Raw genomic sequence first — 25,235 nt, forward strand, 5'->3', positions numbered from 1 at the left:
GCATTATGTTTTTTTAATTGTTCTACAATTCAGGGGTAGAGGCCAAAAAGTGAATAAAACTTAGCCAGTCGTTCTTCGGGTTTTTTAAAAAATGAAGAGACGGTAATGATTTTTTACACTAAGATTAAAATCTGCAGTCTGAACAATGTTGGGTAATAATAATCATAAATCGTGTGCAATGCTAAGACATTTCCAAAGCATTCTGACACCTCCCATTTCACCTTGGGAAGTTCGTAGACAAGCACTACCTCCACGGGGAAACTAAGTAAAGACATCACAACGCTGCCCGGCAGTGCGAGCAGGTGGACACAGAGCCAAACTGGAACCACCACCGCCTCAAGCTCGACGACTTCCGCGCCAGCTCCACACACTCAGAGACAAACACTGAAGTCCTCATCTGGTTAACTGGAAACGCAAAACTGAGCTCACTGGACCGGGAAGACGGAATCCTCTTCTGACTGGCCCGAACCCGAAGGAGCCCCAGCGGCACGTGGGACAAGTCAGAGATGAGCGGCCGACTTGATTGACCATGTTAGTGAGGCAGCGTACAGATTCTAGAGACTGGATCACCTCTGCAGACTTCCCGTGTTAGACCCCGAGCCTGCCATGTCAGAGCCTACGCAGGCCGCACGGCTGACGTCAGAGCGTACGCTGGCCGCACGGCTGACATCAGAGAGTACGCTGGCCCCACCGCTGACGTCAGAGCGTACGCTGAACCCACAGCAAACATGAACGTGAGCGAGAGCGACAGATTTACCGTGTTAAACCCTGAGCCTGCTATGTAAGAGCGTACNAGCGCGTCTGATTTACCGTGTTAGACCCGTGTTAGCACGAATGTGAGAGAAAGCGTCACTTACTTGGCTTCGCGTTCGCAACCACGGCCAGGCTCTCAGGCGGGTGAACGGCAAGGTGCCTGCTGTGCTCGCCCGCGCCTGGGCTGCTGCCATACTCGATGGCGTCCACGTGTCCCAGCGGAACGCTCCACTTCAGCAAGTACCTCTGGCTGCTCATCACACGGCTGTCATGAGAGGCGCTGAAAGGACCAGAAGATGCCTGTTTTACGAATAATTACGTGGACACGTTATGGTAACGTTTGTCCCTCAGATATTCAAGTGAGAAACTTTCCATTGCTGAATTGTAACACTTCAGACTTTCTCACAGGAGTAACTGTGCCTCTGACTTTCTTACAGAATCCCCACTCGCTGCCATAAAGAGACCTGGAGGTGGATGAGAGAGAGTGCAGGGAAGAGCCGCACAGGGACGGATCTCCCCGAAGCGCCGAGGTTTTCCGTAAAGGCTTAAAAGGAAGCAGCTCGGTGCTCGCTGATGACTCGGAGCAAAGGTGCTCGATTCCCAGGAAGTCTCCTATGTGGATAGAGATATTCTCTGGTGGTTTCCTAAGAGATTCCTGCTTTACTCTTTTACGGCTACACCATAACCATTTTAAGAGAATCAAATACCATTATACTCCATGACTAAAATATGTATCAAGTATACAGAAATTGAACAGAAAAAAAAAACAAAAAACTACGACTTATACAGATTTTCTTCTTTTATCATAAATAGAACATATACGTGAAGAAACACAAAACACGTATGTACGGTCTAGTGGAAACGGCCTGCGTCAATATCTGTAGCTGCCACCAAGGCCAAGGCTGTGACTTCGCCAGCATTCCTGCAGTCCCAGGTGCTCAGGAAATCCCACCCTCCAGAATCAACCATTATTCTCAGTGATCATCACGTTTTGCTTTTCAAGATATTGCTGTTAAAAATCAAAGTGTGGTAAGAATAACCAAAATGCTGGGTGCTATGCATTGGACTAAGCACCTGACTTGCTGGGAGCCTGTCTGCACCCACGCTCTCCAGTTCCCTCTTATACCAGAGCACTCTGCCTTCCATAACGACATCCAGTCCATACAGAAAGGGAAAGGAGGAAGAATAATTCACAGAGGAAAGACGGGTTGTATTCCGTGAATTGGACTGTGCCTCCAATTTAGAAAAACAGAAATGCCCATGAATTCTTACCAAAATTTCGATTCCTCCTCTTTAAATGTAAAAATCTCCATCCCTACGGAGGAGGTTTAGAATCTTAATTTCCACAGGGCCGACCAAAGGGTCCTTGGGGGCACGAACCAAAATGGGTTCTCATCTCATCACCTTCGGGCAGTGTCACTGAAAATCTCACACTGACCATGGGAAATGATTGTGACTCACCACCGCATTTTGCAAAAAAAGAAATTCAAGCCCTGTCATCGTGGGAAAGGCAGGGGCATTATTTTAAGGAATCTAGCAGTAAGCACGGCTGAGTTACTTCTAAAGTATTCATTTTAATTCATCTTTAAAGTATACCACTTCTATCAGTGTGAGAATTTTAAACCTACTTAAAACTGCCCAAGAGCTAAGTGTGTCCTGGCGCTCCCCAACGGCAGCCCAGGGAGTGGGGGCGGTTCTGGAGCAGGGGTCAGCGTCAGACAAACATTGATTATGAATGTGGAAAAGACTCAACAAGGACCATTATATTTGCACAGGACTTTGCTGTTTACAAGGTCGTTTCACTTCTATGATCTTGTCTCCCAGGGCAGGTGGGACAAGCATTCATGTCCCCAACTTGACACATCATGTTGGCCAATGTGCAGGTGAGGAGCTGGGTGGATTCAGCCACACTGGGGCCGCTCCACTGAACACTAACTTTCCAGGTGTTACACGGAGAGGGGGGTCCTGGGACAGTTAAACTTGGAAGCCATCCTGCTAGGTGATAAACACCATTAGTCTCCACACTGTGGGAAGCACCTCATAAGATAACACCAGGGAAACAGGGGTGGAGACATGTTACTCTGCATCCTCGCAATTCTAAGCATCCTCTCGAACAGCCCACACCTGGAGTTCTCCAGCTGCGACCTCCCACGGCCTCACTCTGTCAGCTCCTCTCCAACGCAGGGTGCAGCGGGCTTTGCTTCTGCACATGGAAGGCAGGTGGCCTGTGGCTGTCGCTAGGTGTCCACAGTGAAGGCCGAGCCATGGGGTATGAGTCAAATGAACAGGGTTCTTTCTCTTACAAGGAGGAGTATCATTAAAGACTTGTATATATATATTTTTTTGGACTTATTTTGTAGCTGCCACAAAGTAAGTGAGGATGATGAGAAGCAACAATGAAAATCTGTTCCTCGCGGGCAGTGCTGTGTGGCAGGTGCCCTGCGACAGCTTAATGAATGTCCTCACCTTGACCCCTGACGAGCCCCGTGAGAGCGTACCACTGGACTCATTATTTTATGATCAACCCTATTGCACGGATGAGGAGTCCGAGGCCTAGTCAGAGCGCGTAATTTTCAGAGTTCAGAGAAGGTAGAGCTGGAGTTCACACTAAGGAGTCCGACTCCTGAGGGTTGACCTGCACATGCCCGCTGCCTGGGTCTCTAAGGCAAGGTGAGGAAGGCAGGCAGATACATCCAGCCGCTAGAAAATGGGGGTGACGGGCATGAAAAATAGGGCATGTTTAGTGGTGTACTGGCAAATGTTTAACAGCTGGCTCTCACTGGGAGGACAGGCTCCTAACATGTTGTGTTGGGCAAATTCTGTGGTGTAAATGCTCCCGTGTGGATGACTTCAAGCTACCAAATGTTTAGCAATTGGCTCTCAAAACTCTGGAAGACTGAACGCTTGACTCTTGCAAGACATGACGAATTGCCACTACGTTCGCTGGCATTATTTTCTACAGCACCAGGAGCGTTATAGTTAATTTTATATGAATTCCCTTATCATCTACCTATATTTGAAGACCTTTTAACTTCTCACATATCCTTATCTAACTACAATATTCCATGTGTTGGAGAACGATTCTGATGTAAAACTATTTTAAGTGAAAATAACTCATTTTCTTGGTTTACAATAAATATGAATATACCCAACTTTATTATATTTAAACATTTATCAAAAATATATTTATAGAGAAGCAGGTAAAGAGAGAATTTAAACCATAAGAAAAAGAACTCTTGAATTATTTAGGAGGATTATGAAGAAATTCAATTTAGTTTCTAGTTCCACCATCAGCCGTGTTTAAAGAGTATATAAACCTCTACGTACTTAACTTCTACTAACAGTGACTTGGTGACTTCTATTTAAAAATAAGCTTGCTTATTATAAGGGTTCCTTTAGTCACAGGACTAAGCTTTGGCACAAAAAACCAGTTCGGTCTGAGTGACAGAATTAACAAAGTCATTTATGTGCCCTTAGGCAAAGGTAACATGTAATGATAGGACTGCTATAGAGAATTCAATGCACTTACCGTGAGCTGACGGTGGCACACATTAACACATCATTTAACATGAAGACTCGGCGTTCTTTGGTTTTAACAATCTCTCCTCTGTCGTTGTAAACTGTTTCTATCATATCATCAGATCGAATGAGGTATCGGCTTCCACTGCTGAGAAGCTGGACATTCAAAACACAGCGCAGGGACCACAGTTGAGTTTACCCAGAAAAGAAAAAGATGAGGAAAAGTCTGGCATGGAGTCTGAGGGTGACTTTCCAAACTGAGCGCTTTACAGAAATCGTTCCTATGTTCACCGTGACTGCGCCGAACATCCACCTGCTTCCTCACAGACTTTCACCGCACAGTCGGCCCTCCCGCGATTTAAACATGACATTAACCAGGAACGGTGAGGAATGGAAGGAATTGTTTCGTAATTTTACTTTTCCCTAAGTCAACCTAATTAAGCATAGTTCAATGACTATCTTAACTTCTCCAAGTAGGCCATATTTTACTTCACTGAGCCAAACCAAAACCATCAGTTCTTCAGAAAGATGCTTTGTATGAACCAAGACAATGGCATGCGATGTGGAAGTCAGACTACTTTTTTTGTTTGTTTGTTCTGAGACCAAGCCTCACTCTGTTACCCAGGCTGCAGTGTAGTAGCACAATCTCAGCTCACTGCAACCTCCACCCCCTGGGTTCAATTGATTCTCGTGCCTCAGCCGCTCAAGTAGCTGGGACCACAGATGTGCGCCACCACACCCAGCTAATTGGTTTCTTTTTGTATTTTTAGTAGAGATGGGGTTTCGTTATGTTGGTCAGGCTGGTCTGGAACTCCTGACCTCAAGTGATCCACCCACCTCGGCCTCCAAAAAGGCTGGGATTACAGGCGTGAGCCACCGCACTCGGCCAATACTTCTAACAATTCAGCCCACAAGAAAACAGTCCTCAGCCCTGGTGGTCTGTGCTGTCTTTTGATTCTAAATCCACGCTGCTGCCCAGCTCTGAGCAACCAGCGAGACACCCGCCTCCCTGACTGTCCTTGCCGAGTGCACGATGGGAATGATGGGAACGAGGGAATGATGAGGTATGTGCGTGACATTCAGGGTGAAGCATCATCACCTCTTCCTGGGCCTCTGGGCTTGCTCTGTGCCCCACATGTATTCAGAGGTTCAGGTGCCACAGGGAGCATGATTTTAAATAACATCAACCATGTCAAGAATGTAACTGAATACAATTTGCTGCTTATAAATGTTCCTACATAAACCATTTGGAGAATTGGGGAAAACGTGTGGCTTAAAGTGTATTACCATAAAGTTCACACAGTTAAATTACTGAATGTCACTGTGACATAAGAAACTACTCCTAATGACAAAACAAACCGCAATTTTAGCAACAATGAATATTAGATGCAATAACTTAACACAGTTCATACAAATTCGCATCTCCCTGTGAGCCAGGGCCTTCAACGAATACAGGAAAGCCCACATAAAACCAGAGCCTGCTGCAGACAAGTAGTTACGTAAGCATCAAGCTGAAATGTAGCCTCGCAAATGAAACGCCACCCTCTGGGTCCTGCATCTCTTTGGGGGGTCAATACAGCTTAGCCCATGCATAGGTGAAGACAAAAAATGTTTGTGGTTTTTTTTTTTTTGAAACAGGGTCTTGCTCCGTCACCCAGGCTGGAGTGCAGCAGCTCAATAACAGCTCACCGCAGCCTGGACCTCCCAGGCTCAAGCAATCCTCCGGCCTCAGCCTCCCAAGTAGCTCAGACTACAGGCATGCCACTGTGCCCAGTTAATTTTTTTTTTTTTTTTTTAGATATGGGGTTTCACTATCATGCCTAGGCTGGTCTCAAACTCCTGGGCTCCAGTGATCTTCCCACCTCAGCCTCCCAAAGTGCTGGGCTTACAGGTGTGAGCCACTGTGCCTGGCCTGTAAATATTTTCAGCTTTAACTATTACTATCTGAAATTAGATAGTTATTTTGAAAGCAAAATTAAGCTAAAGGAGTTGCTCTTAACCTCTTGGGAGGTCCTGGATCCATCTGAGGGTCTGATGAATGTATGAATCTCTTTCCTAAGAAAATGCAGACAGGCTGTTAAGGTTTTACATACAATTTCCACATTGGGGTGACTCTCCCAAAGGCCTCCATCCACCCCAGTTAAGAACTCTGGGCTAAGGGAATTACTCCCAACGTTCCAAAAGATTAGTATTGCTGGATAACGACGGCTTATTAGTACAAAGCAAAAATAATTTTGGAATAGAGTTGAAGAAAACCTCTCTCAACCTTGTTCAGGTATCTTTCGTTTATGGCTTTGGCTATTTGCTTAACTTCACAGCGTTGATCAGCATCTCTCTTTCTTTCATTTAACTTCTCTGCCAGTGTTTCGAGCTCTGTCAGGGCCATCTGAAGAGGCAGCCTGTCGGGGTGGCCTTTGGAGGTGTTCTTCAGCATGTCCTACAAGCAAGAAGGGAGAGGTGGGCGGTTACCACGTGCGCACTCCCAGTGCAACGACAGTCACGTCACCCACCAGCTGACGATGGAAAGGAGGCAGTGGCATCCGTCATCCTGGGGAAAAATAAAGTCAGTTCTTGGGAAGGGATGATGAGCTGAGTGAGTCATGACTTGGCTGAACATCTGAACAGCTTCCTTTGCAAAAACAAAATCGAAAAAATAGCTCTGTGCAATAAAGGACATGCTAAATATGAACATATCACAATCTCAGAACTGCCGTGCGTTTGGAATGATGCTCACGATGATGAGAGATTGTCCTTCTCAAGTTGAGTCAGACAGATGAACCCACGCATAGATGGGTCCAGCTACTTTCTTCAAAAGATCAGTCCCCCAATTTCCAATGTGCAGGAGTTCTGTGGTGCCGAATAATGCACCCATGGCGCCAACTCACACAGCAGGATGGAGTCTCTCTCACACTGACAAAGGAACCTGATTTTAGGGCAGCAAAGATGCATGACACAATCATGGTGGGTCCATGTCACTAAACGTTCATCCAAACCCACCGAATGCACAACACAGGGGTACATCCTCCTGTGACTGTGGCCGCTGGGCAGTGGCTGCGTGGCCACACAGGCTCCTGGTTGTCACAAATGCACTCTGGCGGAGATGTTGTGGGCGATGGGGTGGGGGGGTGCTGTGCATGTTGGGGGAGGGGTAGTTGGGAAATCTCTGTACTTCCCACTCAATTTTGCTGTGACCCTAAAATGTCTCTTAAAAAGTCATCTTTAAAAAAAGGGAGTTGAGCTACCTCTTCTCCCAGTTAAGGTTTCAGATAAGCACAAGGAGGTCAAAGGCAGGGTATGTGGCACAAATCAGCAACAACTGCCAGCAAAAAATGATGCACTGCTGCCAATCACAGGATAAACTTTAACAGGCAATAACAAAAGGACACTTTCGTCACCTTGGTTTTATGCAGGGCCTTTTGTTTCCCAGCTTGCGTTCACATTTGACACGCTGATGTTTGCTGAAGGGGCAAACGTGAACCTGAAACACTCTTTCTCAGAATTAAATGTGGTTCTGCAATGAGATCTCAGGGACACGGGGAGGGGAGCATCACACACCGGGGCCTGTCAGGGGTGCAGGGTGAGGGGAGGGAGAGCATTGAGACAAATACCTAATGCACGCGGGGCTTAAAACCTAGATGACGGGTTGATAGATGCAGCAACCCACCATGGCACATGTATACCTATGGAACAAACCTGCACATTCTGCACACGTATCCCAGAACTTAGCGTGAAAAAAAAATGTGGTTCTGCATCTTGCCTACCAACTTTTACATGTTTATAGGAATATGAGCAGTCATGGAATCCAACAGTGTGCTTATCTTTTTAAACCTTTTTTTAAAATCTGGAAAGGACGCTGCATAAATGATCAAATGTTTCCAGTTTGTAGTGAATATAAACAATTCTATACATTTGTTTCCTATGAGTCACAACGAATTCTATCAAGGCAAAAAAGAACAATCTTAACACTAGTTCTGCATCAAAACCACACACTGGCGGTGGCACCGGGGACTCAGCGTGCGATGGAGACAGCAGCCGGCACACGGTGGAGTCCAGCATGCCGTGGGGCCGCTGAGCACAGCCAGGAGCATCTGCTGGGCCGGCAGCCTCCCGAGGAGGCCCAGGGAAGGAGAAAAGTGAAATTTCTCGCTGCTGTTGTTACCAGAAATTGTTACTTATCTTTGCACAACAACGGAGAGAAATAGGTAGCTGGGATAAAGTAAGACAAATGTCACACGCGGCTGATGGATGTTTCCGGATCCATGGGAGAAACTGACAGTCCCAGCAAAGCCAGGGTGAGCCGGCTTCACTGCCTGAGCCAGGAGACAGCTGTGGCTTCACAGCACCTGTCTTAGAAAGAAGGTCTGGGAGTGCTAACAAGGAAAAATGCAGGCAGGACCGGAAAGTAGAGACCAGGAGAGTCACTGGGAGGAAGGGGACAGAGGGTGTCCAGGCCCCTCCCCACTGTCTCCCCATCCACCTACACACAGCACACGGACCACAGCAGAAGGCAGGAGGGACGGTATGTGCTTGTACCTGCTGACTCTCTGCAGCCCATCTCCTTGCCCAATCCCAGGTGCCCTGAGCACCCACACCTGAGGTAGGGCCCCTGAGGCACAACCGCGTAATGACCAGATGCAGACACCACTTTGTCTCCAACTGTGCTTCTTCCGAAGCACGTGGACCCACGCTGCTCCCCTCCGAGAACACTCTAGGATGCGCCAGCGTTTCATCAAATATGGGCAAAAAGTGTCCCTGAGGGAAACTGCTGGGCACATCTAGGACCCGCAATTTGTTTTTTCAGATCAAGGCAAAGACTATTTTCTGCTTCGGGGGCAACGAACTCTGTGTGGGAAATTCTAAGGAGGGTCTCTCGAGGCAAGGAGGGAGGAGGACGGGCACAGCTGTGTACAAACTGACCTACGTAACTGCTGGTGATGATCTGGAAGAGCAGGCTGAGTCTTTCTAAATGCAAGTCTTTTGACTTAAACTCAGAATTCCAGTTATGTAATAAACTCAAGAATTTGGGTGTCAAAAGGCCGATGGAAACGTGGGAGCTGCTCCGGTTCCTCAAGATCCCGGTGGAGGCTTTTCCCTGCGGTTCTCTCTCCTGTTCCCTTTCCAGCAGCCCCGCCCACAACTTCTGTCTAAAAAGCATACACTTTGGAAAAAACCTAGGCAAAAGTAGTTACTTACTTACTTACTTGTAGTTACTTACTTACATTTAACCAAAACCTAACAAGCGTGTTTGAAAATTATATCCAAATTTAATCAAAAAATTTTAAAAACTATTCTGATACATCATAGAAAGCCAACAATGGGTGTGACCTCACAACACAGTCAGCGCTTGCTGTCATCCCTGGTGACCAGGAACCACCCAGGGACTCACTGGCGCATCACTAAACACAGGGCATGTGGGCCGGTTCACCCGTATGGTTTAGGAGGCGACACAGGGTGTGTGGGCTGGTTCCCCTCGTATGGTTTAGGAGGTGACTGTAGCCTTGCCTCTGGCCCCTTCACAGCCTGGTGACACCCTCCCAGCTGTGGCTGAATAACTAACATCTAACAGGCAGCCTGACCCTGTTCCTCCCAAGCGCCAGCCTCCCTCTCACGAGGAAGCTCATTCATCACGTCCGTGGCTGCTTGCCAGAAGGCCAACAGCGTCTCACACATATTAGGACTCAGGACATGTTTGTCAGCTGAAGAAATAAAACACGCTTTGAATATTTTGATTTTGGGAAAAAAAACCAGCTTTTGTTATTAATGCTCTAGTACAGGCAAACTGTACAATGTTAAAAATATAAGTGAGAGGATAAAATTAACATGACCCATCACCCTAACCACGGAAAGAGCCCATGTTGATACTGTAGTATGTATCCTTTTTCACACTTTTATGAGTACTTTTAGTAAAAAGAATGTGCCACAGATTTGGTTGATCAAAAATAAATATAAAAACCTCAGTGGAAGGGGACTTGACACTATTTGCCAGGTGCCAGTTCATTTCTGGCAATGATTCCACCAGTTCATCTTAATCAGCTCTAATAAGCAGGCAGGCAAAGCAGAGTCCTCTGATTTAATTAGAAGAAGCAAGCTGAGTAATCATTGAAAAATCAACACAGGCAGAGGCCAGCATGGACTCTCCTTTGAAATACCCTCCCTGGAGGCATGGCATTCATTTAAATAAAATGGGCGCTGAGCCCCGCAGCCTACAGGGTCACCTGGGCTTCAGGGTATGTGGGAAGGTCAGAAAACGAGCGGCAACCACACATCGCATCAGACATCACCTAGAGGCCGTCTGCTGTGAGACGTCATGTCAGCACTCAGAACAGGCCTTCTGTTCACAGTCACAGGCATCCAATTGAGAATCCTTAGTTTAGAAAATCCTTAGTTTAGAAAAATGAGGGTCCAGTGGAAAGTGTCTTCACCATTGCGGCATCTCCCTGTCCTCGGTGATTTGCTGTTAAATCAGTGATGGGTATGTTTTGTTTAAATCTATTCTTAGCTTTCCAAGCCTGTCCATCCCTTCTGGGCACAGAGGCAAGAATCATTTTTCATGTGATTCTAGACCAGACACAGGCACACTGGAGAAGGGAGCTGTGACCTGTGGGCCACTGATAACCGAGCCCTGCAGCCCCCCAGTGCTGGGGCCCCACGAGACAGCGCATGTGGCGGGCCAGGGCCCATGGACACCCCTCCCGCAGCCCATCCCCTCTGTCCCCCAAGGCCGGCCTCGCAGGCACTGGGCCCTACAGCTGCCCCCGAAGTAGGGTGACTCTCCGCAGGTCTCCACCTGCCTCTACGCCCCACCTCCTGTAACTGCCTAGAGAGGAGATGGGGAGACCCAAGGGGCGGCCACTCCAAAGTGGAGGAACAGATGCCATTTTTAAATGAATCATGGACGAGCCGGAGGAAGAGCCTGAGGAGGCCACCGTGAAGCACTTACCTGGAGCAGGAGGATGAACTGTGGGAACCTCTGGATGGGCTTCATCATCAGGCTATAGAGCGTGGTTCGGTCAGGACTGGCCTCCTGTTCCTGCTGTGGGGGAAGGCACTGGGGTCACCTCCCCGTGGGGCTGCCATGCCCTGCCTGCCCCTGGGGCCGCCTCCTCCCCACCACACTGAACACCCGGGAAAGTCAAAAGCCTGCACTTTGTCTTCAGCTACAAGAAGAAACTGGGCCAAATACCTTCCAGCCGCTTTCTGCACCTGCTCTAGGGGCTTCCGCTTTGCTGCAGGGGCAGGGCCTCGCGTGTCGGCCTCAGCTCCCGGGGTTAATTCCCCAGGCCAGGGGACTGGGTAGATTCCAGGGGGTGTCCTTGGATGTCTGTGTTCTGGCCATAGTGGGTCCCTAGAAAAGGCTGGCAACCTGTTCTGGTGCCATGGGCAGAAGGACGTCCTGGAGGCTGAGGGCCCCTCTCCCTGAGCACATCGGGGATGCACAGTGGGGCCATTTGCTACCGAGGCTGCTGGGCAATGTTGACCTGGGGGGAGTCTCCAGTTCTCTCCGCTGAGGGGGCTGCGCAGTGAAGAGGGCAGACAGCACAGACCCGGCTGTGCCCCGGCCTCTCCGCTCACAGGGCACCTGACTCCTCGGGGCTCAGGTCCTGGAGCTATGAAATGGGATGAGAGAGTATATCTCCCAAGGCCGCATGGCAGCCGCCAGCTCAGGAGTGGGCACCGCAGTCACGGCCACGGCTGCCATCAAAACTACAACAGAATCCCCAGAGGGAGTGCGCTCTTAAGTGAGTCCATGTTTTCTTTCCCCCAGAGAAAGAGATGGTGCCCTAGCCAAAGGACAGAGCCCATAACTGTCCAGAGTGGGAACTGCGATCCGATCCCTTAGGACAGAGCCCACAACTGTCCAGAGTGGGAACTGCGATCCGATCCCTTAGGACAGAGCCCACAACTGTCCAGAGTGGGAACTGCGATCCGATCCCTTAGGACAGAGCCCACAACTGTCCAGAGTGGGAACTGTGATCCGATCCCTTAGGACAGAGCCCACAACTGTCCAGAGTGGGAACTGCGATCCAATCCCTTAGCAAACCTCCATGGGCCACAGACTGTGTTCCAGCAGGAGCAGGAGCCGGCGTGCTGGATAAGGCAGAGGGAAAATATTCCAGCTTCAATGACACGTTGCTGTGGGCGAGAATACTTGCCCTGTGTTCACTCGCTCCAGGTAGCAGCAGTTTCCAAGAAACAGTCCAAGTAACAAGAACACACTTTGTCCCCGGGGTTTATCATGCAAATGAGGGGCTCCACAAAGGAGACTCAGTTCCGGGATGTCTTTGAAGGCGGTTTCAGCCTGGTTCATTGTGCAGCAAACTGTCAGAACACAGCCTGGGACACGCATCCCCTGACTGGGGAAGCCCTGCCTGCCTGCTGATTAAATAACTCTCGCCTACACCTGTCTGGGGACATGCTCCCCATCACTGCCAGGTCAGAGACCACTGAGGAAGGCCGTCAGTGCTGTCCTCAGCATCGCAGGGAACACAGCCCGCGTCCCCGAGGGGTAGGGCCCGTTCCAGGCTCTGACTCTCCAGGCCGGTGCGTATCCCCGATCCCAGAGAGGCCTGGAATTGAGATGTTTGGTTTCTTTGATTCCTAATACCATACTGAAGGACAGGGAGGAAAAGGTAACTTTGGGATCTGATCTTGACTTCTTTTTTCGGGATCTGATTTTAACTTTCTTTCTGTCTATCCACTGATATGCTTTTAAGGATGTGCAAATAAAATTGTTTCCAAAAAGCTACATTAGGACCTAAAATTCATCTTCATTTCTAGCATTAATCCAATACCTAGGGCACTATTGGTACTGAAATCTTAATAATGAATAACTGCATTTACAGCCAAGGTTTGACATGTAACTTATTATCAGATGGTGTTAAAACCCAAATAAAAAAAAAATTTGTTTACCTTTAAAAATTCAAGAAAAGCGGGCTTTGTGGCACATGTTTTCTTGAGGACGGCCACGGCTGTGCTGAAATTGTTCACATATTCACTGTATGCATCCAGCACCATGGACTTAGAAAACTGAAACACAGGAGGAAATTCAGAGAGAAATCACAGAGTCCAGATACCCCTTTTCCAACATAAAACAGAAGATTTGAAACTCGCCCTCAAAATACTCTTTCAGTCACTGTGATGTTTTCATAGGATAAACTATTACGACTGTGAGATTTTTTTTTTCTTTAAGCAAGCTTGTTAGGAGTTAAGTTGCTGGTTTGATCTTATTTTTTGGCCCAAGAGCACTTCCTGACATTCTTGTTGAAAACCATGGTAATTTGGGTTTCAGTTAAGAATGTTTCTGACTACAGACAAATAAGGATGGTGATTTTAAGTTCCTGCCAAGTCTCACTTGGTGGGTTCAACCTCCAGGCAAGAAAGTCATGCAGCTCGTTCCATGGTGGGCCCAATATCCTGAGAAACAGGCCTCAACCACACCCTGGAAATGAGGCCTGGGGCGGGGGCTGATCCTGCTTCTCTGGAGTAAGATACAATGTCTCACACGTGTTCGTTTTCCTAAAAGCACAAAGGTTTTCTGTCAAGAGGCAGAAACATTTGTCCTTGCTATCAATATTCAAAGAGAGAAAAATCATTCCATGTTGTTCTAAGAAACCCAGGTCCTTTAGGATGGATGGCAGAGCTTTGGTGTGACCGGCGTTGATACAGGAATGCTTTCATCAAATTCTATTTCTTAAAAAAATCTGTTTGCATTTTAAAATATGTTGGGAAGGTAGGTATTTAAGGAACAGTGATAAGGCTGAAGTTAATATATAAAACAGCCAGAAAAAAATCCAATAACAAAACAAATATCCAATATTTCTCTGTTTTTTAGGATCCATAATGGTATTATGTAAATATCTCTTAAGAATTTTGTTTCTATATTTATTCAAAGCATTTACAGACCTCATCAAGTACATATATAAACTATATAGGAAAACATTTCACATATTATTATGATAGCATTCATTTAAGAAAAGGAACACTTTTTTTTTAAACTTGCAAGCTTGTATCCCTTTGATAGCATCATAGTCTTAAATAATTACAGAAACCAATCTGTTTCACTCACAATCCTCTACATCTAGGTAGAATCCAACCCATATACAGTAAGTATGATTCATACACGGAGTGAGGATACAACGACTCGAAACTGTCCGTGCAGAAACCATCAGTGGTTTCCAGGCAGCTAACCCTTTCTCCTGCCAGGAAGTGTTCATGCAAAGCTGTTGCAACATCGTATTCCTGTGTCACAGCACAGGGCCGAAAGCCTGTATCTACACAACAGAAGCTACAGCCAAGGGCAAGCGTTTGAGAAAACCTCTAGGAGTTTTCCCATCACATGTTTTCTATTTTTCACAGGCACAGAGAATTCTGCACCCACAAAGCGACACCTAGATCAGGAAGAGAACCTGTATAAGGGCTTAAAAACGGCAATTTTACGTTACCAAACACAGAGCATCCTTGTTCAACAACAAAAAGCTCCAGCAAATCATCTAACGGGGTATCTAAGGCTTGACAAAGTACATATGTTTAAATCGTCCCAGGTACAGCTTTTGTTCGGAGCGTCTGCCTTTCTGCTGTGGCCTCCCTGGTAAAGATCCATTTGTCATTTCCCTAGTGCACACACTTGGCCAGGGCATTGCAGCTTCAGCCTGACCTTCAGAGAGAACTGCACACTTGTCAGCTTGCAGGAGCTCAGGGACAAAACATCAGCCTAAGAAGGGAAGAGAGGACAGGTGCATGGAGAGCCCTGTGGACATCTGGGTGTCCCAGCTTAATTACCGAAGCCACGAAGACATCACCGATCATTTCCACGGAGTCCCACTCGGAAACGCGGCTGGCCAGCGCGATCTGAAACAGCGAGTGGCACTGCAGGATCTCTTTGACTCGGTAGAACACAGTCTTCAGCTTCCTCTCGCTCAGAAATTTTGGCTCCATCTCAGACAGCGGTTTCTCATATTGCTAAGACAAAATGAGCAAAGACGGTTCAGACTTTTCTCTTCAGACTTTTCTCTTTCAGAGCTTGGGTCTTGTTCTGTTGCCCAGAGTGGAGTGCAGTGGTGCGACCATGGCGCACTGCAGCCTCAAACTCCTGGGCTCAAGCCATCCTCTCACCTCAGCCTCCCAAGTAGCTGGGATTATAGGCATGTGCCATGGGGCATGGCTGCTTCAGACATTTTTCTTTCTTTTTTTTTGAGACAATCTCAGTCTGTCACCCGGGCTAGAGTGCAATGGTGTGATCTCAGCTCACTGCAACCTCTGCCTCCTGGGTTCAAGCAATTCTGCCTCAGGACCATAGGTGCAAGCTGCCACACCCGAGTAATATTTTGTATTTTAGTAGAGATGGGGTTTCACCGTGTTGCCCAAGCTGGTCTCTAACTCCTGAGCTCAGGCAACCCGCCTGCCTCAGCCTCCCAAAGTGCTAGTATTACAGGGGTGAGACACCGAGCCCGGCCCAGACATTTTTAAATCTCAGATAAATGAATGTAAATATTCACTTACATAAATTATATTTATTTCAAAATAAATCATGACTTTTGATGTCAATATACAGACACAATACTTAGATCCTTTTGAGAATGTTGCAAATTTGCATATATTTCATAAACATATGTTTTGCATATGCATATATATATCAAAATGTACATACATGAAAAAGATAATAAAAATGTATGTATTATGTAACATGACATTTAAGTACCTCCAAAATCCTCTTAAGAGCATCTACGTAGTTCTTTTCACTGTCGACAACTGAACCCAGTATATATCTTCTTACAACCTGTTGGAAATTTGAAAGTACAATGACAGAAAACTGCTTTATAATATGTACAGATACATTTTACTTCTATGCTGAGGCTTGCTGATAAATAACTTTTCTATTTTTAGAAAACAGTGCATAAGGGTAACCTAATTAAATAACATTACAGGTACAAAACATACTTTGCCCCATTAATACAATTATATAATGTTTTAAACCTCAAACTATGAACTATAACTACAGTAGGGACAAAAAAAATTACAGCACTGAAAAGAAATTCCTCCACTCATGCAACGATAATAAACTAAACTAACTGATTGTATTTTATGTATCCAACATTCTGGTAGATGATACGTCATATGATTAAGGATAAAAATAGTTCCAGTCTTGATCAATGAATGTTACTAGCAACACTTATCTAAAATCCTTATTCCAAAGTTCTAAGAAAACAAAGTTTGTGGAATGTGGGGGAATCTTTTTTTTTTTTTTTGGCAAAGATCTTTCAACCATCCAAAGATCTACCTATGAAGCCACAAATGTGGACAGTAAATTATTCATGTCACTTAGAGGTGCAAAAAAAAAAAAAATCCCTATAATCTGACATGTTTGCAATTAAAACCTAACGTTATTTTCTGTCTTGCTTTACATCACTGAAGCACATACAAATACAGACTTGTGGCTGTAAGATCCTGTGAAAGGCCAATGAGGACACCCAGCATTTTCCTCATTCTAAAGACAGTCCAGCTAGTGATCATTGTACTTTCAATTTGCCAATTCATGGAAAACAGAGCGAAACAGGGCAATGGAGTTGCTCCTAAACCAGCATGCACACTCACGCATATGAACACATGCACGGGGCACAGCACACCACACAGACTCCTGCACACACCCCACATACATGCAAGATAACACCCACATGCACGCACAGAAACACACCACACACATGCACACACACGGACACACCAGTGTAGTACCAGGCTACATGCAGCCCTGGATTACGCTATTTGAAGGGACTGCATTGCCACCTAGTGGGCAAAGAGCATTTTTCACAAAGGAAATTTCTCTGGTTAAAAAGATTGCAGGGCAACCAAGATTTACAAAACCTGATTGACAAGGAAGAGATTACTCTTTTTAGAGAAAGGATTATTCCATTCGCAAAAAACAAAAATAAACCCTTCTAAAACACCCAAAGAAGAAACTGATGTATTAAAAAATACAGATGTGGCTAGGATTAAACACACACACACACACACACACACATACACACATACACACACGGCTAGAAGCTGGGAAGCTGCAGCTGCTGCTGCTGACTGATTCACAGGAAACATTAGAGCACAGAGGCTTCCCTTTCAAATGACAGCTTAGAACCCAAAAGGACAAGCAACCCCTCCCATCATCAAACCCAGGCCAGTCTTTGTTCTGAAATTCAGATTCCCAGACACTATCCCAAGGCCCCGGGGTCAAACATAAAAATGTATTTGTGTATATATACATATAATATATATTATAAATAATGTTATACACTATATATTATTTATATGTGTACATATATTATGTATATGTATTATTTATGGGTGTGTGTGTGTGTGTGTATATATATTTAAAAGTCCTGAGATGATACTAATGTAGTATCAGGTCAAAAAATCTGGAATAGGTATAATACTAAAATACAAAAACAACACCGATCTCCTGGGTTTCATGGCTACTGCATGTGATGTCAGTCTTTTCGGCAGTTCAATGTGACACATCGAATTGTATGCCCGCTAAAGGGTGGGACAGGGAGCCTCCAGTGCTCAAGAAGAGTGTCACTCTCTTCCTGAGAAGCCTAACCTAAAGTCATAGAGGAGAAATCCATCCTGAGGGCAGCCCCCACAGGGAGGGTCCCTGACATGAAGGTCACTGGGCAACTGGACAAAGCCAGGGCTGGAGGACAATCAGAGTGGCTCCTGGGTCTGAGCCTGGAGAGCCGTGGATGGGGCCTGGGCCTGGCCCAGCCTGCCCTTCCTCATATCCCCACCGCGAATGGGGACAGGACAGGATCCTCTGTCCTCCAGCATCAAGGGTGCTTTCCAAGTAAAGACCGACCCTTCTTTATTTCAAAAAGAACATTTTCCTTTTTCCACCCCCAAATTAGACATGCAAAGAATGTTTAACATACAGCATTTTAGAGTTATGTTTCCCTTAATTCAATTCTAGAGGAGAACAAGAATTAAAGAGCATCAATACCCCCCATTTAACCTTTCAAGAGAAAACTCCCAGGGACAACACATTTGGCAGGAGGAAAATAAAATCAATGTGAATCGTGGCTACAATAAAGATAAGCTGCATGGGCCGGGCGCGGTGGCTCAAGCCTGTAATCCCAGCACTTTGGGAGGCCGAGACGGGCGGATCACGAGGTCAGGAGATCGAGACCATCCTGGCTAACACAGTGAAACCCCGTCTCTACTAAAAAATACAAAAAACTAGCCGGGCGAGGTGGTGGGCGCCTGTAGTCCCAGCTACTCCGGAGGCTGAGGCAGGAGAATGGCGTAAACCCAGGAGGCGGAGCTTGCAGTGAGCTGAGATCCGGCCACTGCACTCCAGCCTGGGCGACAGAGTAAGACTCCGTCTCAAAAAAAAAAAAAAAAAAAAAAAAAATAAGCTGCATGAAAAAATACAGAAATCCTAAATACTGCTAAGTTTTTAATCCTAATCCCAGCTGTCATCTAATTGAAACTGACAGTGCTGTGCTAACACCACACAGAGACCTTCCTATACAGGACTTCACTGAAACATTATGGTGTGATGAGCAAGATGGAAACAGACATTAAAATCCACCCTTCAAAGAAAAGGAAAACTGAACTTCAAAAATGAACTACTAGACAAAAGCAACCGAGATAATCAGATCAAAAAACAGGATTTCATCCAGGTCTGTGAGACTAATTTGGGAAGCTTAAACCCTTTACAGAAACCATAAAACAATGAACAGTCACCACCAATTCGCTGACCAAATCTGCCAAAATCAGTGCCCAACAGACAGGCACTTGGAAAAGTGCCATACACAAAAAGGTCAAACCATCTTTCCTCTAATATCTGCACCACACCTCTACTAATCACTACTCACTCTTTCCTCAGAGAACCTCGATTCCTACCCAGTGACATCCCACAGACCCCGTGCCCCCATCACTGTCTCCTCACAGACCCCTCATACCCCACTGTCTCCTAACAAACGCTCACCCCACTCACTGTCTACTCACAACTCTCACCCAACTCAGTGTCTCCTCACAGACCCCTCACACCCAACTCAGTGTCTCCTCACAACTATCACTCCACATAGTGTCTCCTCACACCCCTCACCCCACACAGTGTCTCCTCACACCCCTCACCCCACTCAGTGTATTCTCACAACCCTCACCCCACTCAATGTCTCCTACTCAATGTCTCCTCAGACCCTTCAACCCCACTCAGTGTCTTCTCACAACCGTTACCCCTGTCTCCTCACAACCCTCACACCAGTGTTTCCTCACAAACCCTCACCCCACCTAGTGTCTTCTCACAAACCCTCCTCCCACCCAGTGTCTCCTCCCAACCCTCACACCACACTCACTGTCTCCTCACAACACTCACACCACTCAGTGTCTCCTCACAGACCCCTCACACCACACTGTTTCCTCACAGATTCCTCACTCCACTCATGTCTCCTCACAAACACTCACCTCACTCCATGTCTCCTCAGAAACCCTTACCCCACTCAGTGATTCCTCACAGACCTCTCACACCCCACTCAGTGTCTCCTCACAACTCACATTTCACTCAGTGTCTCCTCACAGATCCCTCACATCCCACTCAGTGTCTCCTCACAACACACACCCCACTCAGTATCTCCTCAGAACCTTCACCCTGACTCAGTGTCTCCTCACAACCCTTACCCCACTCAGCGTCTCCTCAGACCCCTCATACCCCACTCAGTTTCTTCTCACAGACTCCTCACACTTCACTCAGTGTCTCCTCACAACCCTCACCCCACTCAGTGTCTCCTCACAACCCTCACCCCACTCAGTGTCTCCTCACAACTCTCACCACACTCAATGTCTCCTCAAATACCCCTCACACCACTCAGTGTCTCCTCACAGACCCCTCACCGCACTAAGTCTCCTCATAGACTCCTCAGCCCACTCAGAGTCTCCTCACAACCCTCAACCCACTCCGTGTCTCCTCACAACTCTCACCCTACTCTGTCTCCTCACAATCCTCACCCACTCAGTGTCTCCTCACAATGCTCACCTGACTCAGGGTCTCCTCACAGACCCCTCACACTGCACTCAGTGTCTGCTTACAACCCGCACTCCACTCCATGTCTCCTCAAAACCCTCACCCCACTCAGTGTCTCCTCACAATCCTCACCCTACTCAGTTTCTCCTCACAACTCTCATTCCCCTCAGTGTCTCCTCACAAACCTCACCTCACCCAGTGTCTCCTCACAGACCCCTCACACCCCACTCAGGGTCTGGCGACGTCTCTCTCACCCTCACTCCAGCACCCTGCCTACTGGTTTGCAGCTCAGGCCGCTGTCTTGGCTTGGGCCATGTGTCCTCAAGGTCTCCTGGCTCTTCTGGTCCTGAGTCACTCACACTCCTGCTATGATTCCTGTCTAGTCCCTCATCTGCTAGGAAGCTGTCCTCCTGCCAACATTAGCAGCATTTCCTCTGTGATTTTCCCTTCTTTGGGTATTTTTGGTTTTCAGCTTCATCACTACACTAAGTTCTCAGAGTGCAGGATCCAAGTTCCTCTCACATGGTGTGTCCTCACCAGCACAGGCACCCACCTGCAGTAAGGGATAGTAGAGGATTGGCCAGTGTGTTATCCTATTGAGCGCCTCATAGGACTGGCAAGAAGGTGTTCAGCCATGAACCCCTTTTATAGCTCCTGAGTCTGAAGTAAGGACAGCACGCACAGGAAAAAGTGCTAGTTCTCTGTTTCTGGCAAAGGCTGTCAACCATCCCCCTGGGCATGTGGCAGCACAGATCACATGGCCCCAGTGAGCACAGACAGGTTAGTGGCAGGCTGTGATGGGAGAGACTGAGATCAGACACGACCCCTTCTCGCGTAGCTGGAGGATGCAGTTGCGATGATCAAGCTCCTCCAAGTCCAGGCTTCCTTACAGAGTATACAAGGACAGCAAGGGGATTTGCGAGGATGAAACTCAGTGAAACACACCAGGGACCCGGCATGGGGCCTGCACAGAGCATGCACCCATGAGTGTCAGCCGCTCAACAACCGTCTCCAAGCTCTGTGGACACTTTGTCCCGTCACTCGCGTGATGCTGCTGACAAAACTAATACTTCGGTCATCGCTGCTCAATTCCAGTGAAATGTAAGCTTCCTATTTTAGCCTGGCTGACTATGAACAGCTCGCAGGTTTCCCTTTTCATCTCTTTTTAAACCCTGGCCAGTCGCTAAGCATTTCTATGTTGTTTTTCTTTAATCTGACAATGATCTCTCTCGCTCTATCTGCCTACCTGTATCCAGGGATCTCCCCAGAGGCGTGGATTACACGTGTCTGCCTATCCATCCTGGTGTCCATGATTTGCACCTTGCTGCCCGTGTGGGAAACAGCTCCCATCATCCCAAAGCATCAGCCCTGCTGCTAAAGGCCTGCAAACTCAGTGCTGTCACTCTGGTTCCTCAAGTTTTCTCCTCCTTTCACCCAAAGGCAATCCAGTGAAAACCAGTGATTTTTTCTCTTCTGCTACCAAGTACCAGATTTTTAAGAAACGCATTATATTCAGATTTAATTAGTTATTGAAAATCTGTCATTTTCGTCTCAGTCTCAGGTAGACACACCCACACTCTGTCTCTGTGAAAGCACAAACTGTGTGACTGACTCCCATGAAGAATGCAAGTTCCTCCCCTTTCTCACAGTTACACTCAGGGGTGCCTGTCCAAAATATTTAAGGACCAGAAGAGCCTGAGTCCAGGCCACAGCTGCTGACCAGGGTCCCCCCAGACCCTTATTGAGCCCAGCATTAAGCCTCTAAGTGCTGGGCCAGGAGTCTACAGTGGAGGGCCCGAGTGGATGCAGAGTTTGAGACAGCAGATATTTACCAACCAGCATCAAACATACACATATTTAAAAACCAGCACAGCTCTGCTGGTCAACAGTCCCTGAGTGTCAGCTCCACTCATCTCACCTGCTGCTGAGATAAACCCTCGGGCATCGGGGTCAAGATGGCTTCTGGGTGCTTGCAGTCAACATCAATGAACAGATTCTGCTCTTCCTCAAGAGAAGATCTGTGATCTTAAAAATAAGTCAAAATGCATGAGCTTTACATTGAAATAATATATTCAGAACATTATAGTACACTCAAATAATATGTCAAATAAGTATTTTGTGTAGACCTTTCAATTTTCCATGCTTACTTGACACCCAGCTATTATTAAGTTGAATTTTTAATAAATCCAATAAAATATTCTTTCCACAGGGTAATACAGTATTTGTCTGTATTTGAAATTTTCAGTATTTAAAGTTTAACTTCAAAAGGGAGAGGTGCCATTTGAACAGCTAGATGGTAAAGTGGCAATATTTTGGCATTTTAATGTTTTAGAATATTTCATAAATTAAATAGTTTCTTAATCTATAAAATATCACAATCAGAAACAAGGAAACAGCTAAGAATGGCTAAGAATGCTCACTGAAAACTGAGGTGAGTCAAAAGTCAATGAAAACTGAGGTGGCACTTAGTATATTTCTTGTGTCTCTCTCACTGGACACCTTAAGAAGCACAGCTTTCCAAAACTCAAACAGTTTAAACAAACACTAAATTCACAGTTGGGTGTGGTGGCTCACTCCCCTAATCCCAGCAGTTTGGGAGACTGAGATGGTAGAATCACTTAAGCCCAGGAGCTCAAGACCAGCCTGGGCAACACAGCAAGACTCCAGCTCTACGAAAAATTTAAAAATTAACCAGGCATAGTGGTGAGCACCTGTACTCCTAGCTAGTCAGGAGGCTGAGGCAGGAGGATGGCCTGAGCCCAGGAGGTCAGGTTGCAGTGAGCTGTGGTTGTGCCACTGCACTCTAGCCTGGGCGACAGTGAGACCCTGTCTCTAAAAAACAAGAAAACGCCTACGTTCACTTTTTAAAACACCGCTAACTACATTAAAGCATCTACAAAATGGCTGGAAATCAGAAAAGCACGGGAAGTTTTAGGGGATAGAAACCTGAGTTTTTCTGGTTCAAAGATCCCAAATCCTGGCTGCACAGAAACAGCTATCTAAGGGGCTTTAAAACCTACTGATGCCCAGACTTTTCCCTCAGAGATCAACGGATCAGCAAGGGAAGGAGGGCCTGGCACCAGCATATTTTAAAAGCTTTCTAGTTAATTCTTAGGTACAACCAGGACGAAGAACAAAATTCTGAGCAAGCCTCTCATTTTATGGCTTAGGAAGCTAGGGTTGGGAGGTTAGAGCTTTGCCTATTAAACCACCGCATCTCTCCAACTGATTCCCCAAAGAGCACCCCCTAAACCAGAGACAAATCACGACCTGCTCCCAGGTCCTGAGTCAGGGTTTCTCAGACTGTCCCACACACCCAGTCCTGGGGGACTCCACCGGCCTGCAAATCCTGGCTCGGGGGCCTGGCATGGGCTCTGGGTGGGCAGTTGTGATCAGATCCTGGAGTCTGGGTCCTGGTCAGGGGGTTGCTGCTGGTGGCAGACCCACTCCTTGAGGCAGTGAATATGGCCCCAAATCCCAACTCCTCACTGGACTGAGCTGCCAGTGCTTTCCAGGGGCTGTGTAAATACGGCCACCTCCTCAAAAGCTGTCCTTTGCTGCCCCAAGCACCTCATGGCACCCCTATCAGGGCACAATATTACTGCATATGTTATTAGAATGCACCTGCCTGTCTCCATCACCAAATAAACCCCCTGGGGATGCTGACAGCTTTCCCCGACCTTGTCTGAGATGCCGAGGGCTTCATTAGGACTGAAAGAGGAAAAGGCCTCCTGAGTTACACCATGTCATACCAATTACACATCGTATCCGAGGCCGTTCCTTGAGGGAACATGATTGTAAAGTCCCTTCCAAGTACAGATATTAGCAAACGCTGCCCACATCCTAGCACCAGACAGGCACGTTAGAAAACTGGAGAAACAACCGGGAAATGCCAGGTCAGAGTCACAGCGACCCCTGTATGACAGTGAAGTCTCAGCCACCCTCCCGTAACTCGACCTCAGGACATCTGTGCAAAGGCTCCGAGAAGTTTCCTGGGACGGTGCATAACCCTGGCCGGCCGCTTGTTGCCACCATGCATGACACCTCCACACCAGCTGCCTTTTCCACACATAACTGCACAGACCACTGCCCCTTCATGAGATTTTCAGAAAAACCTGGAAATTCTGCCATCTACTCCAAATCTCCCCTCACCAAGGAAAATGTTCCTGAAATCCCAGTTCAGGATGCTCACGACCTCAGTCCCTGCGGGACCATGCCCAGGAGGGCCGATGTGCTATAAATAGAGAGTCCAATGCCAAGAATCCACAGTGACGGAGGCCCCTGCGCGGCCCTCCCTAGATCCAGCCAGTGATTCTCAATGATTCCCTGCTGCCGGGTGCCCTCCGCCTAAAACGCCACCCCTGCAGGGCGGGGAGGCCGGGGTCAGCGGGGCTGATCCAGACCCAGGCACTGAGCAGGCCGGTGCTACCCGAGGCTGCAGGAGTCTGCACGGCCGCCCCCAACCCCAAGTCCTCCCCGCAAGATGTGGCCGCCCCCCAACCCCATGTCCTCCCCACAGGAAGACCCACAGGCACGGACCCTGTGCAATGAGAGACTTGGTCCTGATGAACGAGCGGCCCCTCTTCACAGCCGCTCTGGTCCTCTCCAGCCCGTCCTTGGTGCCGTCCTTCGCAGCCTTCACGAGCTTCTGCATCTGCGACAGAGAGGGAGACGTGAGAACGGGACGGTGGCAGAACCCACCTGTGACTTTCATTTGCCTGTTTTAAAAGAATACTGTCAAGTAGTCTGGTTCTTGTGAGCGCATGTGTCACGTGCAGTTCTGGGCTAGGTTTTGTTTTGGTTTTGTTTGTTGGAAAAAAGAAAAAAACAGACTTTGAAAACACAGCCCTTCCTGGACATGGTGAATAATGTTCCCTGCCCCATTTGCAGTATTATGTGTGATCCGCCCACACAAAGAGCTACGTGGGGGTCACAGGTGAGTCACTAACATGCA

The 25,235-nt window shown here is 47.3% G+C and overlaps 1 protein-coding gene across 4 annotated transcripts in view; it reads right to left on the reverse strand.

Annotated features, from left to right (window-relative positions):
* The window catches only part of ARHGEF10 (Rho guanine nucleotide exchange factor 10), a 135,028-nt gene that overhangs the window by 50,516 nt on the left and 59,277 nt on the right, over window positions 1–25,235 (reverse strand). For 3 of the 4 annotated variants that reach the window (XM_025393711.1, XM_025393708.1, XM_025393709.1), the window contains 9 exons: window positions 24,821–24,935; window positions 22,200–22,306; window positions 15,971–16,048; window positions 15,052–15,231; window positions 13,183–13,299; window positions 11,213–11,305; window positions 6,539–6,709; window positions 4,283–4,428; window positions 858–1,033 (listed from right to left, as the gene is read on the reverse strand). In XM_025393711.1, the coding sequence (XP_025249496.1) occupies window positions 858–1,033; window positions 4,283–4,428; window positions 6,539–6,709; window positions 11,213–11,305; window positions 13,183–13,299; window positions 15,052–15,231; window positions 15,971–16,048; window positions 22,200–22,306; window positions 24,821–24,935 (1,183 nt within the window). The remainder of the gene's footprint in view (window positions 1–857; window positions 1,034–4,282; window positions 4,429–6,538; window positions 6,710–11,212; window positions 11,306–13,182; window positions 13,300–15,051; window positions 15,232–15,970; window positions 16,049–22,199; window positions 22,307–24,820; window positions 24,936–25,235) is intronic. The other variant, XM_025393710.1, reaches the window with a different exon arrangement.

The sequence above is a fragment of the Theropithecus gelada genome, chromosome 8, assembly GCF_003255815.1.
Source record: "Theropithecus gelada isolate Dixy chromosome 8, Tgel_1.0, whole genome shotgun sequence".
Lineage (NCBI taxonomy): Eukaryota > Metazoa > Chordata > Mammalia > Primates > Cercopithecidae > Theropithecus > Theropithecus gelada.